Below are 16,081 nucleotides of genomic sequence, written 5' to 3'. Positions count from 1 at the left end.
AACGCTCTCGGAAAATGTTCATAATTATTTAATAACAATCAAGATCGTATGGAAAATCATTCCTGAATGTTATCAATGATCTAAACCTTATATCAAGTGTGCTGAAGCGGTTAAATTGTTTGTAGAAAGTTAATAAACCAACGAATAATTAGAGTACCAAGAGGGTTAGATCACTGCAAAAGCATTTTAAAGGGAGCTATATCTAGAAAGTATTTAGTACTTTCAGTACGTTTTATCGAGCATATAAACAAACAAAAACTGGACACATAATTGTCGTTAACGTGAAGTTACTCGATTCTACAATATAAAAATGAAAAAACTGGTGTAGGATTTAGTTTACAAAAGTGTGATTGGGATGGAAATGAAATTATTCTGAATACCAAACACAGTTCACAAATCCTTTTTACGACCCATATGTACATATTTACGTACACAATCATGTATATTTATATACAGGTTGTATTATAATAAAGGCTCTTGAAAAATCATGATAGCACATGATATGCGAAGTAATTGAATAACAATAACTTAGGTGCATTCCGATCACCCTATATTGTAAATAGTATGTAAGAACATTGTACAAAGGTGTACTACACAATAAAAAGTATTTCAATTCAATTCAATTAGTTCGGTTTATTAACCGGTAGATGGCCAATAATTCAAATAAATATATAATAATGAATTATGAAGTAATTTAAGTGAAATATTCCTTAAAAATTTGTGTATTCACACGTTCACGTATTAGTTTACACTACTACGTTATGTAATATAAATTATTCGATTACATGGGTAATAATCTCTTTGAATGCAGTATACTCACCGTTCTCACATACAAATAACGTTGGTAGCTCTGAACAAACATGGCTGTCCATCGTCGAGCAAGTGTAACGCAATGAATCAACGACACGGTCGCCATATTAGCAGATTGATCTATTCTGCGTTCGCGTCTGTATACAATTAATTTCAACGTTCGATATTTGTGCAATCAAAATTGTAACGAGGTTTCGCGAATAAGAAGAATCGCGTCTTTTCAACGACGCATTCTTCCAGTATCTTTTTTTTCCCATCCAGTCCCAGAGAAAGCGATTGGAGCATCGCCAGCTAGGAACGTCGAACATCGTGCAGCTTTTGGTGTCTACACGTTGCCAAGATGATGTACACGGTAAATAAGCTGAATCGTTCGTGAAAACAAGACGCAGTTTTAAATATTTTACTGCTGTATCAAAAAGTACAGTGACAACTCCTTTATTTACGCGGTTAATTTGCTTCGAACTTCTCTGCGCAAGTCTAATCATATGATGTATTCCGAGAAGAAAAAAAATGTACTTTTCGAGATTTGTAATTTTACTTTTTTTGAATAATAGGGGACTACTGCGTCGCAGGACACGAGGTTCAGCGATAAGGAGAAAAAGCTTCTTAAGCAGATGAAGTTCGGTGATTCGCTCACGCAGAAGGTAAGGCCATGTTGTATACGGTATTCAAACGTAATTGTTCCAGTATTTAAAGCAATTTATTCATTAATTTGTTTTTATTTTTGAGTTCAGGTGGACATGAGTAAAGTTAAGCTTGACGTCATTAAGCCTTGGATCACCACAAAGATCACACAAATTTTAGGCATGGAGGACGATGTGCTGGTAGAATTTGTGTATAATCAACTGGAGGAAAAGGTAAGGAACTTGTTTGATAACAGATTCAATTAGAGTTAGATCTACGAGACTACAGATAAACAGAATGAAGTATAAAATGCGTTCACTTGGCTTTTTCCCCTCATCATAGGAAATCGATAAATACACATTATTTCAGCACGATGTTTTGTACCAGATACAAAATGCTATCATCCAAAATCTGCACAATGTGCTGACTTTGGAGATGAAAAGCAAGGAGGCAGAAACCATGTTAGTTATATTTGCCTCATTGTTTTTTTTTTCTTTGAATTTTGATGAAAGTATCATTATTCCTTTACATCCTTAGAATTTGTGTCTTATTATTCGGTACAAGATCAAGTAATATCTTGTATTAAATAATGTTCAAAGGGCTTAGAGCCCAATTCCACAGATTCAAAGCAATTCGTTCCAAACTTAAGCCCGCCACTAATCCTATGTATCCTGTTTTCTATTTACCTCGTGTACCCCTTTCAAGCGATATCCTATTTCAACAAAAAGAAAAAACTGATGTAGCTGATCCTGCAACACAGTAACACCTGAAAACGCAATTTTTATCACATATGTTTGAATTCCCCGTTAGTATAAGTAGAGACCGTTGGTGGGGCTCAACCCTATTGTCCAAATGGCATTCGGATGTGCTCCTCTCTGCATCCGATTGGCTGCCTTTCTATCAGCCGTCAACGCTAGCTGACGCCAGCTGGTATGTCGACGCCATCTTAGAACCACTGCTGAATCTTCACCTTCAGCAGTTCCTCCACCGTCGATACATCGTCATCGGAGAAACTGCGTACACGCGATAATCTCGTCGCATCGTGCCGTTCCTGCTCTTCTCACCTTTATACGGAGCTCTGCAGATGTCTTCGTAGCTGTAATCGTGTCATCTACTAGCTGCATCCATCGGCGTCTTATGCGCATAACTGCCTCGTTCGAGGTGGTTACACGCCAAGATCGCAACCACGAAGGCTGTGTCACAGCTTTCGAACGTCCGTCGTCCACTGGCAGCTACAGCGGTTCGAGTTCACGGGTGGAGATATCATCGTCATCGACTGCCCTCTGCTCTGCGTTCGTTTTTGGTCATCGCGCAAGGACATCGCGGCAGCGGACACCCTAGATGCATGTTGCTTCGTTCGTCGTACTTGCCACAACATCTGGAAGAATGAAGGACCTTCCCATCGAGCAGGTCTGTTCGCTGGCCCGCGATTCTTCAGACGCGGAGTCGATCATAGCCGCAATTGACACGTGGACCACGCCTCCGGAGGTATCTCTACACGGTTTGACACTTTGTCAACGTCACAGGTTGGTGGAACGGTGTTCCTTATATTCCAAACTAATTCTTCCGTTTTCAGCTAATAAATATTTATCAGTCCCATTTCAGCATCTACCTTAGCAGTATTTTAAACTTGAGAAGGTATCAATGTATCATTGTGCTATTTGTGCGTTTATCGATGAGTATAATATTTTTTTCCTTAGCGTATCGCTTTGTTAGAGCGTGAAACGAGCGGTTCACTGTTGGTGGTAAGACACATTAGAAATGCAAAAAAAAAGTAAATCTGCTTTTTCGAGGGGGAAAAGCAGTTAGTAACAACATAGGGAGAATGGACACTGTTTTGTAATTTCAACTCTTGTATAAAGATTTAGTAGAATAGAACGTTTACCTTACGATTAAATGCATGGAAAAATGAATTCGTATACTATGTATTTCACAGTTTCCGGACCCCCGTAAAATGCAGCTCAACCTCACAGGATTTCTGAATGGCAGGAATGCCCGATCTTTCATGGGTGAACTGTGGGACCTTTTGGCCTCTGCTCAGGAAAGCGTAACGGGCATTCCCGAGGCTTTCTTGCAACAGAAGAAAGATCAAATTAAAAAACGTTTGGTAATTACCGATTTTCGTATTCGTATCTCCAATAACGAATGCTCTGAATTTAGAATTAATTCATTCTATTTTAATTCCATGAACCGATCTGATGATAGCGAAACAATTGAACAGATCGTATTTCGATACTTAACGATACGTTCAATCGTATGTTTCTCGATACATGAGGTTCGGTTCACGTTTTCCGCGTTTAATATTTATTCCAAAATAAGTGATTTGTTATCAATATTCTAAACAACTATACATCGAATCAGGAGGAGCAAGAGAAACTTCAAGCTTCTTTGGCGGAGAAGGAGAAGGAAAAGGAGAGAGAGAAGGAGAAGGATGAAGCAGAGAGCAAGATAAAGAAGGAAGACAAAGAACGTGGTTCGTCCAAAGAGCGCAGAAGAGATAGAAGCAGAGATCGCGATAGGGACAGGTATTATTCTAAACAAACGAGAACCGTTTACTTTTATTTAATTTATCTTGTTGCAAATGGAAATGTAACTATTCGTAGAAGCAAGAGAAGTCGATCGAGAGATCGGCACAGAGACCGCGACAGATCCAGTCGTAAGCGGCGATCATCCTCCAGGTCGCCTAGCAAAAATTCACTCAAGGACAACGGAAAGGAAATGCCGGAAGTTAAAGTTGAGAGGGAGGACTCGCCTCAACCCGAAAATGCTATACCGCTGATGCCTATTAAAACTAAACCGTAAGTATTAACGTTTCGTTACGCAATATGAATCTTTTAAAGATTATTTATTAAGGTGTGCCAACAGGGAAGCCGCTGTCGCGATATCTCGACTGCAAGCTAAACTGATGAGCATAGCCGATGGGAAGAAGAAGAATAATCGCACTCCATCCCCCGAATCTCTGGACAAAGGGAAGAAATCTAGATCAAGATCCAAGTCCCCTATAAGTCATTCTAAGAAATCTAGATCCAAATCACCGAGTCGAGATTCGAAGACGAGACGATCGCGATCGCCCGCATCCAAGTCTAGGCGATCTCGTTCCAAATCAAGATCGAGACGTTCGAGATCGAGATCCAAGTCTAGAAGGTCAAAGTCCAGGTCCCAGGATCGCTCTAAATCGCGACGCACGAAATCAAAGTCGCCGAAATCGCGTTCGAGGTCGCGCTCGCGATCCAAGAAGTCGAGATCCAAGAGCATCGACAGAAGTAAGTCCCGAAAGTCGAGGTCCGATTCCAGCGATTCCAGGTCATCGAAGTCTCGCTCGAAATCGCCGGATAAGAGAAAGGATAATCTCGATTCCAACAGGAAACGAGACGCGAGCACGAGCAGTAGCTCGGAGTCCGAGGAGGACAAAGGAGCTAAAGACAAGAACGATTTCGAGATTCGAAAGAAGAAGGATGGAGTGCAGGCGAAAAGGTCGTACAGGAAGACGAATAAAGACGACAGCGGTAGCGAGAGTGATTCGAGTCGGGAAAGGAAATCTGTGCCTAAACGAAGAAGCCCATCGCCGCGAAAAGACAGGGGTCGATCCAAGGACAGAGACAGATCGCGAGATAGGTCACGGGATAGATCACGAGATAGATCGCGCGATCGATCGCGTGATAGGAACAGACGGTACGCGCCTAGGTTTACGAGTAGTAGCGTTCTGGGTACATTCTGGTAAACGTTCTGGGAAATTTTGTTTAGGAGATCCATAGATAGAGAACGAGAAAGAAGACGAGATCGGGAACGCGAAAGAGAGCGGGAGAGACTGGATAGATACAGCGGTAGCCGCAGTATGCGACCGCCATCCGTGCGCAGAGCCCCCAGCAGGCGAAGGTAGAAGAAGTTGTATTAAATAAATAGAGTAAACGTCTTTAATTCATATTTGTATTTGCTACAGGAGTCCTCCTCGTAGAAGTCCCGCGAGGTATCGTCGAAGATCGCCGAGTCCTGGTGATAGACGGAGGAGAAGATCTCTCGATCGCAGACGAAGGTCGTCGGAGAGGCGTGACAGACGTCGATCCCCGGATCGTCGCGACAGCAGACGACGTTCGCCAGACGGACGGGATCGATCCCTCAGGTACGATAGATCTTCATCTCGCGACAGATCGAGTAGGCGAGACCGTTCCAGAGACAGAAGGGACAAAGATCGAAGATCTAGATCTAAGGATCGTAGATCAAGATCGAAAGATCACAGATCGTCGGCGGATCGTTCAAGAGATGACAAACGATCGCCCGATCGCTCAAAAGACGCTAAGGAGAAACCGAAGGAGAAGAAGGTGGACGAGAAAATAAAAAAGTCAACCGATACGGGATCGCGAAAAGAATTAAGAAATGGAAGGTCTAAGTCAAGTAGCTCGGAAAGTAGCGAAAGTAGTTCTTCTAGCAATGAGGATGAAGCGATCAGGTGAGTAAAGAAGTCACTTCGTATTTTTTCAATGTTTTGTTACAGACCTTACGGTTGTCGGAGCGTAACGTAGCTATGTTGTGTTTCTCGCTTAGCTATATGTGAGGAATTCTATCATTTTTCTAAAAATCTATCCATTTGTTGTCTGTGCGCAGAAAGTCGATTGAGCGGAAATCGTCTCAAGAGAAACGCGATCGCGAAAGGGAACGAGACCACGTGGACGAGAAGCGTAAAGAAAAAGAGAAGCCTGTCAAAGAGGAGCCGATTAAACGACCCGAGAAGGAGACGAAAAAAATTGAATCCACGTCCATCAAGAAACCAGAGCCTAGCGTTTCACCTAAAAAACTCCAACCTACTACTGTACTTCCCGTAACTAGGCACCGAGTACGTCTATCGGTTCTTCATCTCCCTACAATGAATATCTCTTTATTGATTTTCTGAACTATACTCTTGTATTTCTTTTAGTTTTCGAAGAGCTTATCTCGGACTCCTTCGCCGTTTAAAAAGACTGAAGACATTATAGCCGCGGTTAAAGTTAAACAGCCATTAAAGTAAGTTTGTTTCGCCACTTGTTTGTCAGCGCAAGCATCACTATTTCTACTGTTATGGTTTATGTTTAGAGAAGACAATAAGGAAGAATCACCGAAAGAAGAGTCGAGCTTCTCGTCCGGAGATGCTTTCCCGTTGAAGAAGGATGACAAGTCGATAAAATCCGCCAAGGTGGCGACAGACGACAAGAAGTCGAGTCAAAAGACGTCGGAGCCAATCGTGTTGAAAAAATCTGTAGAGGTGATCAAGAAGTCGAAGAGAGAAAAACGCGATGGTTCTACAGACTCAAATGACAGCGAAAGCGAGGGTGAATATAAATTAAAAAAGTCTTTCCTATATTTTTCTGATAAATCTTTACGATATTTCCTTCACTTTAGGCAAGAAAAGCAAGCCACGGAAATTAGAGAAGGCCAGGAAATCTCGAAAAGCATCCACGGACGAAGAGAAATCGGACAAGGGTGCTTCTAGCTCGGACTCCGAAGAGGAGAGAAAACACGTGGAGAAAAGCAAAAAAGTTAGAGAGCCGAGTCGAGGAGGTAACGTTTAGTTATTAAAGTTAGTTATTACTTACATAACCTCAAAAAGAGCATACATATATACGCAAAGAGATCTCTTTCACAGATTCACTAGACGAACGCACCAAGGACAGAAAAGACAGCGGTAGGAAGCGGGAAACCAATGAAAACGAATCTCGCAAACGATCCAAGAAAGAATTAGAAGAGGAAACCAAGAAATCGAAGAGATCTAGGAAAGACTCTTCTTCGGGTGACGAAGATCAAAAAACGAAAAGAAGCAAAAGCGAAGACAGATCCAGGTCAAGGAAGACTAAGAAAGATTCAAGTTCGGACGATGAACCGAAAAAGGTACGAAAACGAAGAGACAGCTCTTCGGAGGACGAGAAATCACGGACGAGGAAGTCGAGAAAAGACTCCACGAGTGAGGACGAAGGCAAAACTCGATTGAAGAAATCTAAACGAGATTCGAGTACGGACGACGACGAAGCAGGAGAGAAAGACGCAAAGAAAAAGAGGAAAGCGGACGACAGTTCAGACGAAGAAAAAGTGAAGAAGAAACGTAAAAAGAAGACTAAAACCAGTACCAGTGAATCAGAGGTAGTGTTTTTTCTATTGTTAGTATTTAATGTTTGGGGAGCGTAATTCATTCGCCTATTGTGATTGATGTTTTCAGGAAAGCGAAGTAGAGGAGAAGAAGAAGAAGAAGGATAAAAAACACAAGAAACATAAGAAGCATAAGAAACACAGAAAACACAAAAAGAAGAAAGTTGCGGACTCTGACGAATCCGATGTAAGTGAAGGTAATACTGAGGAACTGGAAAAAAAATTGCGGGAAAAAGCGTTAAAATCAATGAAAAAAGGACACAGTATAGAAAGAAGTGATTGAGGTTTGTGTGAATTATCATCGAGGGTGTGTAACGTGTGTATACCTCTGTATTGCAATGCACTTGCTCTAACCGTATCACGATTTTATTTTCATTTATTATTAAAGACAATATGATTTCATAGTATTGCGCTTTCTTGTACAATACAAATTGGTATCGTCAAAAAGTTCGTCTCTTCGATGAAAACATCCTAATTTTTACAGCCCTTTAGCATTAGTTGGTTTTCTTGACTTAGCGCAATTGAAATAATACATATGAACATGATAGAGACAGTAATTTTTTGTGCCACTTTAATGTAGGATTTTTACACTTCAAGGCAATATAATTGAATAAAGAAATTATATTCTCCTTAGTTGATAAGTTCAGTTAATAAATTAATGTTCATTGTATAGCGTGATGACTTTAATTTGTAAATTTAATTTGTGTAAAAATCATTTTTCTAGAGTTATCTATATTAAAATAAAAGTAGTAAATTCTGTCTTTAAGACAAATATTATACTTTCTATGAAACTATTATCACACCCTCTCGTTACGGCATTCGTATACGTAAGTTATGTAACGGAACTTAATCTACGATCACTACAAATTTGACTTAGAGTTCGGAATTACTACTACCGAATTTGTATGTGACGCAACTTATTTCATGTATACTGTAACAAGTATACTGTATTAAATACATGATTTTCAGAAAAAGTATCTTGTATTTAAAATAATATAAGAATCTACCCACTTCATGTATTTTTTACAATAAGGAACATGTGATACACTTACTTACATGTACTTCTTATAAATATATTTACAACTTAGCCAACATGGATTCCCAATCAGGTGAACAGATAAGCGTGTTACTGACAGGACCAAGATTAATTAAATCACCATTTAATTGTTTGGCATCTACTTTCGCAGCGAGAAGATCCTAAAGAAAAGTTATCGTGTTTATAGTATTCCATGTTTTCGAACGAATTAAATACGTACTTGTCGAAAGCTGAGATGCGATCCAACATCCACGATCAAGCTATTTTCACCTAGCAGTAAGCGCGTTTTGCCGGATTTTAAGATTTGCAATTTGCCTAAAATACCGGGCTTCAAATCATTTAAAGTGCACATTTCTGTTTGCGAATTATTTCCGTTTTCTCTCTCATGACTCGAGGGGTTTGAACGATTTGGTCTAGTATCTTCTGCACTGCTTACAAAACCTGGTAAACAATCTGGAAACTACAGTTCATTTGTTACATTAGGATATTAATTGCAAATTTAAATATGCACCCTTTGTTCCATAACTTACCTGTATTAAAATATAAGAATTTGATTTATTTTCAATCATTTGAGGAATGTTATCAAACTCTTCTTTTGGCTCTGTATCAGTTTTGAGTACCTTAACTTTAGGTTCTTTCTTTGGTGGCAATACTGGAAGTAGTCATTAATTATATAGTTTTTTGTAAATGGAAAAAGAAAAGAGTACATACCCTCCCCATTCTCCAAAATAATCGGCTTTTTGTCTTCTTCTTCTTCTTCTTCTTCTTCAAGTGGTACCTTAACTTCTTTCTTGGGTATTTTTGCTGGAATAAGTTAATATTAGAATCGTTATGGAATTTATTGGTATTTTATGTTAGAATTTGTTACTAAGAATATACACCTTCCTTGATCATTGGCAACATAACAGGGCCAAACTCATAATCTGGTGGTTCATCATCGTCTATAAAGTCATCTCTCAATAGGAGTTTCAATTTTTCTTCCTCTTCTGCTTTATCAATAGTACGGTTTAATTCTAATTTTGGTTTTTCTAGAGATGCAAGAGAGCTTCTATCGTTATCTCTACAGCCACCACCACCACTGCTACTGCGTTTCCCTCCTGGTGTAGTAGTTATGCCAGTAGACCAGATACCGCTAGACTGAAACAAATAAAATATATGTAGAATATTACATTATAATTTTGTATTCCCTAAGAAAGTTTTTTCAATATACTTGAACTAGATTGTTCCCTCTTCCACGTCCTCTATCACCTCTGCCACCCCTGTCTCCCCTGCCACGTCCTCTATTATGGTCCCTGGTCCTAAGAGGTTTTGTTGGATCACTTTGTGCCCCATCTCTAAAACAAAATTAATGTTCATTAGAATTTATAAGACTCATTTCATACAATCATAACTTACTCTTTTTTCTTAGTTCTTTGAGCATTTAAATTCGGTGTGTATACTTTTTTGGGTTTCTCAGTCTTGATTTTGCCTCCTAATGTTAAATCTCTTGGCAAGCGAAAAGAAGTTAACCTAGTCGTAGTAGTAGTAGTAGCGCCAGATAAGCCAGGCTCGATTTTTATGTTTGTTACAGGAACAGGCATCGACGTTCCAGGCTCTACTTTTATTTTAACATTCGTTGGAAGCGTATAATTTGAATTGACAGACTTGTCAGAAGCCATTGTTAACGATTGTTACGTTTTAAATATCGATGACAAACGAACGTTATAACCAACTTATTCTCCGTTACGATTGACAAATTATTTTTATATAGAGGTATATACATCTATTGTTAATATGCTTTTTGTAAAAGATCTATAGTTGTCGATGTTAAAGTACAGTTCAACGCACATAACCTCACACGTACACGACGATCATAAATTTTGTAAGAAACGATTTTCGTCAAAACACACAAATGTCAACAAAGAAATATAACATTGCGAGAATCTTATTGGAAATGCTCTTCCATCATAATATTCTATTTTTCAGATTCATAACGCAAGTATGATGTCACAGCCGAACACTTCGCACGTGTACGATCAAACTGTTCCATCTTTATTAGTCTTCAGCGTGGTGGAGTAGAGGAGTGGAGTAAACCTGTCTTTAACGTACGTTGTCTACTAGTTTGTGTTCAGTTTACCAGACATATATTTAAAGACAATAAAAACGTAGTACAATGAACGCATCTTACTTTATACTGCTTTATACATAAACTTTACAGATTCGAAAGGACAACGAACTTTACAGTTCGCATATTCGCGCGATGGAAGCAGTTGCGAGTTCAGCGAGATTGGAGCTAAGGCGGGCATTTTTAAAGACACCTCGAAGGACATTCGAAGATGATCGTGGTTCCTAGCAGGGTACACCAGATGAACGCAAACGGTATCCTTTGGAGCAGTTCGTTACATTCATGATTTGGGCTACTCGAGCAAGTTAGTGAGTTTGTATTTTCTATGTTTATAGAGGGATATATTTATTTACAATATTTAACCTCTTGACTGCGACGCGTTTATTACAAGTTCACGATCATAGAAATCATAAGGTGACAATTTTAAATCCGTAGACTTGACGAAAACGTAACGAACAGAAACGTGAATCCGAATCTAAATCAAAAGGTGGCACAAAGGACACGCCAGTGGTCTCGACGGCGGTTAACACCAGGTATCAACAACCTCCAGGAGGCGACGGGCAGGTGACGATGTTTTCAGGATAGCTAGTATCAGTGACATGGGCAGGAGAACAGAGTCGGTGTGATGAGGTCATCGTATGGTTTTTTAGCCGCGGCGGCAGTCGCGACGCGGAGCGCCCGAACGCCGGCTGCTACGTATAATCCTGCGGCGGGGACATGCCCTGCCATGTGCCTCTATCCGCGACATATTATTTCACCGATCGCGAGTGCAAACGTGTCCTCCTTATTCCACGCTGTCGCGGGACCGTCCCTCGGACTCGAACGCGCTCACCTTTCTTTTTAATTCGTGCGGTTCGACTTACCGGTTCCACCACGGCTGATCCACACGACAACGATCTTTAGTGAGTTTCGATGCTCCCTCCCTGGCTGATACGAGTGCTTGATTTCGAATCGACGTGATTTCTACTCGGCTAGACGGATGACCGATTTAAAAGTCGACCGGTCAACTACGTTCTTAAACCTGTTTTTACTCCCCCTCGAACATGGAACACGTCGAGTTTTCGAGTAGCCTGCCTTCGCGGTACCCTGTCCGTGGTATCTTTCGGTCCCGAGTCCTTTCTAGCCGTTCGAGCGAATGAAAATCTAGCCGTCAGAACCGGTGGTCCCGAGCGACGACCGAGGCTCGCGCGTAATTCGCATGCCGAATTTCTTCGATCGTGGATCTTCGTTTCGTCCACGATTCAACTCTTTGTACGTCGTTCTCGCGAACGTTGGGTGGAAAGTAACCGATTTATTTGGCGACAGCTGCACCTTCTGACAGGATACTCTTCTCTTGTCAATCTGAAATTATTTTCTTTGAGACTGGGGTGCATTGCTGATGTGTTTATAGAAGTTGTAGTAATAGTTGTTACTCTTGTCTGTACGTCAGGAGGAAGTGGCTCGAGGGTAGTCGTTGGAAGGACACCACGTGTTCCTGAGCACGCTCGAGGATCTCCGTTTCGTCGTCGATACGCGTCGAGCACCTTCTAGGAAGTTCGTCAGAGTTGAGCAGAGACTTTTGTATGTTATCCATATGATACAATATTGTTTCAAAAATAAGTGGTCAAATATTCTTACTTACGTCACCGCTTAATTCAATAACTTTTAATTGTTTGGAGTTAATCTTGTTTAATCGTTTTATCTTATCTTCATTTTTTAATTCATCATACTCGATAGGTTCTGACTTTGTTCGTTACGAACTCATCTGTAAAAGATTCCATCCATTTCACATTGGAGTCACTTATATAACCCTCCTAAAAAAAAAAGCATACCATTCTACATACCTGTACATAATTATAAACATTCATCACATTCGTCTACGATCTACATATCGCGTTTACTCCACCTGAAGCAAACTGACATGCAGAATTACGAGCGTTCATTGCCATCTGCCAATGTTTGTCACTCGTTCAATTTAATTACCATCTGCTAATTATGTCCCCATCTTTACATCGTAGAACACGCGATAGATTCAGACCCTGAAGACGCTCCTCCATCAACCTGAAAACGTTCCATAACCCTTAATTCATACATTTGATTATCGCAGTTCAAACTAAAATCATTTTCTCTGTTTACTAACGTCTCTTATGTAGTAAGAGTAATTATCTGCATACGGAAGGAAGTGGGACGAAGTGGGGGAGGGGGCGCGGTGGTCGGAAGGGTACCACGTGTTTCGAAGTACGGCGACGAACCGGACACGTCTGCGCGTGCGCGAAACTTGGAGCCTGACTCGAGTGTTCAAATCTCTTATCGCAAACCGCGAAGCGTGGTACTCCGCGAAGCAGTCGTGCGTTTTCCTTCAACACAGCCCTGACGAACGTTAGTCGGTTCTCGTGTGTCGTCGACGCGATGCCACCGGATACACGGAGTATCGAATTCAAGCCCGGTCGCTCGGGAGTCGATAATCAGTCTGCGAAAGAACCTTGAGATCGTTCGCGTTCGATCGAGGATCGAAATCTAACCTGGTACATCGCGACATTCCTCGTCGTTGCTGTTTCACGCTTCTCCTAGCTCGTTGGACATCCACGGTTCCGTCGTGTTTACTCTCCTTTCAGCGGAATCCTGTTACGACGATCAACCACGCACAGTAAGATTCCAAACAAGCCTTATTTTCTAAGCCAACCGCGCGTGACGTTTCGCGTAAGGACGCGTGGTGTCCTCGTCGTCGCATCGACTTATCGATTCTGGTCGTCAATCGCGTCGTCGATTCTGCCACTCCGAGACGAACCTCGGTGTCGGATTAAGATCAACATGGCGTCGAATTTTCGTTAGGGATGGTTTTGCAATTCAGTCGTATTTATTCAGTGCTTTTGTTCCGTCATGCTAGAGTATTGGTATTCGAATTGTTTCGTAGTTGAATATACAGTGAGTAACTTTAATATTCGGACGCTATGAGATTTTTACATTATCACATCATACATTCGTTTCTAACAAAACAAGCAAAAAACATAATCTAGTATTGTATTAACGTACATGTTTAGTAAACAATAGTATAAGTTTTATTTACATAACTTACTGTAGTTGTTAAATAACACGATTTAAACAAAACATTGTCTGATTTTCGTGTTACTTTAATATTCGGACACTTTTAGAAACTATGTATTTTGAGGCTAATTTTTATAATAATATGTGCTTTAATATTTTATTAGGTAGCCATTCTGTTGTATCACTTCTTTTAAACGTTGTGGCATATTGCTAAGGATTTTTTTTAAATATTCAATAGTTATTTTGTCCCATTCTTCTTTTAACCGATGTTTCAACATTTCTTTTGAAGATATTGTTGTCCTGATACGTCGCTCTAGTTCATTCCACACATTTTCGATAGGACTGAGGTCAGGTGATTGAGGTGGTGGTTGTAAAACTTTTGGACAATTATACAGTAAATATTCTTGCACGATGCGTGCCTTATGTTTCGGGTCATTGTCCTGATAAAACTTAAATGCGTTTAAAATTCCCGTTTGTGTAACACTTTTGTGTAAATTATTTTTTAATATGTTCAAATACACATTTTTGTCCATAATATTGTCAATAAAAACTAATTCGCCTAGTAAAAATGTGGATATACAGCCCCAGACAAGCACACTGCCACCTCCGTGCTTTCCAGTCGGCCTTAGATTTTTAAATTTAAATTCTTCATTTTTCTTACACCACACCATCCTTCGTCCATCTGATCCGAAAATGTTAAATTTACTTTCGTCGGTGAAAATGACATCGTTCCACCATGTTTCTTCCTTGAACACAAATTCTTTAGTAAAATTTAATCTCTTCTTTCGATTCTGTTCATTCACATACGGTTTCTTCCTAGCAACTCTTCCATTGCTACCACCATCTTTTAAGGCTCCGCGGATTGTTTGGGGATGTACCTTCTTCCCAGTCTCGTTTAAGAGCTCCGTTGCTAATTTTGGTGCACTGAGTGAAGGATCCTTCTTTATTTTTCGTATTAGTTTCCTCTTATCACGTGCATCCAACTTCTTCGTTTGGCCCTTTTGGGGTACAGAGTCTATAGTATAAACTCTATACGATCCTCGTATTTGAACCGTTTGATGATATTTGCCACTGTACTCTTACTCATGTTGAGTATGGCAGCAATGTGTCTACATGATTTCCCCTTTGCATTGTGAAAAATCACAAGTTGTCGTATATTATACGTGGTATTGCTTTTGCGAGGCATTATACACATGCACGTAACAACGGTTATCGAAGAATAACTGATGAAATAAAGCTTGTTAGCATCATCCGAACAGTCAACTGTGTTTGTAAACAAACACTCCTTCTAACTTGAAATAACTCTGCGTAAACACTCAGAAAAGGTGCTACACTACCAAGTGTCCGAATATTAAAGTAACGCGAAAATCAGACAATGTTTTGTTTAAATGGTGTTATTTAACAACTATTGTAAGTTACGTAAGTAAAACTTATACTATTGTTTACTACACATATACCTTAATATAATACTTGATTATGTTTTTTATTTGTTTTATTAGAAACGAAGTTATGATGTGATAATGTAAAAATCTCATAGCGTCCGAATATTAAAGTTACTCACTGTATATACGCGTGATTCGGACAAGTGACGAATGTACTGTACAAAGGTATGGTCTCGTTAACAACATATCGTGTCGTTAACTTAACCTTGTAACCGAGGTATTTCTTATACGAATTTCAAAACTATTTGGAAAACACGTTCCCCCCAATCCCTGTCTCGCGTCCTCGACGCTAATTGTTTCCTTCCAGGAATGAATGAGGTCCTTTGGTTTTTGCAGGGATTAGTGGCAGGGTGCGAAACACGTGCGCGGGCTTGCGGTCGAATTCGAGATTCGAGGGATCGAAAGGCGCGCGCGAACGCCTTCCAGTTGTCCCGCGCACGTTAACGAGGATGCGTCGAAGCGGCTCCTAGCTGTCCGAGCAGTTTGAACTGTTTGATGTGTCGTCGTCGCGTTCGCGCGAGTCGTCGCGACGCCTGAGGACTCGACGCCGGGATTATTCTCCGCTTGGCGTGATTGCTGGGCTGCGGAAAAAGGGAGGCAAGTGTTCGAGTTCGGGGCAGCGACACTTCGACGAAAATGAACGGCGTCCAGCGAATGCCCACCGACGCCTTCGACGTCAAGGTAAGTTTCTAAACTTGTTCTTTCGTGTCGTACGGACTAGTTGCTGTCTATCGGCTAGGTCAATGCTATAGGTTACATTTTTTCGATCAATTGTCGTTCTCGAGAGAGTATTAGAATTCGAAGAGAATCAGGGGAGGTTATACTCCGGTTTCGTTAAATCGAGAAAGATTCGAGCGATCAGCAGTAGATAGCGCGACAGTTCGATGATTGGATTGGGTCAATTGTGACCCATGTGTTTTCGGGAGA

At 40.6% G+C, this 16,081-nt stretch overlaps 2 protein-coding genes and 2 long non-coding RNA genes across 8 annotated transcripts in view; 2 read left to right on the top strand and 2 right to left on the bottom strand.

The window, feature by feature from the left end:
• The first annotated feature begins 864 nt into the window (after nt 1-864).
• LOC128895860 (serine/arginine repetitive matrix protein 1-like) lies at nt 865-8,522 on the top strand. Of its 3 annotated transcripts, none has more exons than XM_054158809.1 (15): nt 865-1,162; nt 1,365-1,454; nt 1,545-1,667; nt 3,371-3,541; nt 3,796-3,959; nt 4,038-4,232; nt 4,300-5,106; nt 5,179-5,310; nt 5,375-5,881; nt 6,037-6,265; nt 6,347-6,432; nt 6,502-6,737; nt 6,808-6,966; nt 7,052-7,542; nt 7,619-8,522. In XM_054158809.1, exons 1-15 carry the CDS (start codon nt 1,151-1,153, stop codon nt 7,829-7,831), a joined length of 3,615 nt encoding a protein of 1,204 aa, XP_054014784.1. In that variant the 5' UTR covers nt 865-1,150; the 3' UTR covers nt 7,832-8,522. The 3 variants fall into 3 exon arrangements, with proteins under 3 accessions (XP_054014784.1, XP_054014786.1, XP_054014785.1); XM_054158811.1 differs by having other exon boundaries at nt 866-1,162; nt 5,375-5,554; XM_054158810.1 differs by lacking the exon at nt 865-1,162 and adding an exon at nt 2,245-2,960 and having other exon boundaries at nt 1,436-1,454.
• Nucleotides 7,986-10,968, bottom strand: LOC128895863 (DNA-directed RNA polymerase III subunit RPC4). The gene is made up of 7 exons (XM_054158817.1): nt 9,980-10,968; nt 9,795-9,918; nt 9,466-9,721; nt 9,296-9,388; nt 9,115-9,236; nt 8,805-9,044; nt 7,986-8,745 (listed from the first exon to the last, which is right to left on the bottom strand). The coding sequence occupies exons 1-7, from the start codon at nt 10,240-10,242 to the stop codon at nt 8,626-8,628; spliced, it is 1,218 nt and encodes a 405-aa protein (XP_054014792.1). The 5' UTR covers nt 10,243-10,968; the 3' UTR covers nt 7,986-8,625.
• A 34-nt stretch (nt 10,969-11,002) lies between these two features.
• LOC128895865 (uncharacterized) lies at nt 11,003-12,903 on the bottom strand. Of its 2 annotated transcripts, none has more exons than XR_008461876.1 (3): nt 12,808-12,903; nt 12,310-12,728; nt 11,003-12,214 (listed from the first exon to the last, which is right to left on the bottom strand). It is a non-coding gene; the product is annotated as an uncharacterized LOC128895865 (long non-coding RNA). The 2 variants fall into 2 exon arrangements; XR_008461875.1 differs by lacking the exon at nt 12,808-12,903 and having other exon boundaries at nt 11,003-12,029; nt 12,101-12,214; nt 12,310-12,673.
• A 50-nt stretch (nt 12,904-12,953) lies between these two features.
• The window catches only part of LOC128895864 (uncharacterized), a 28,684-nt gene continuing 25,556 nt past the window's right edge, over nt 12,954-16,081 (top strand). Inside the window, exons 1-2 of one of the 2 annotated variants that reach the window (XR_008461874.1) lie at nt 12,954-13,314; nt 15,491-15,835. This is a non-coding gene — a long non-coding RNA (uncharacterized LOC128895864). The remainder of the gene's footprint in view (nt 13,315-15,490; nt 15,836-16,081) is intronic. The other variant, XR_008461873.1, reaches the window with a different exon arrangement.

The sequence above is a fragment of the Hylaeus anthracinus genome, unplaced genomic scaffold (genome assembly GCF_026225885.1).
Source record: "Hylaeus anthracinus isolate JK02 unplaced genomic scaffold, UHH_iyHylAnth1.0_haploid 5, whole genome shotgun sequence".
NCBI classification, from domain to species: domain Eukaryota; kingdom Metazoa; phylum Arthropoda; class Insecta; order Hymenoptera; family Colletidae; genus Hylaeus; species Hylaeus anthracinus.
Note: the sequence above shows the minus strand (reverse complement) of the source record. Positions and strands in the feature narration are given on the sequence as shown.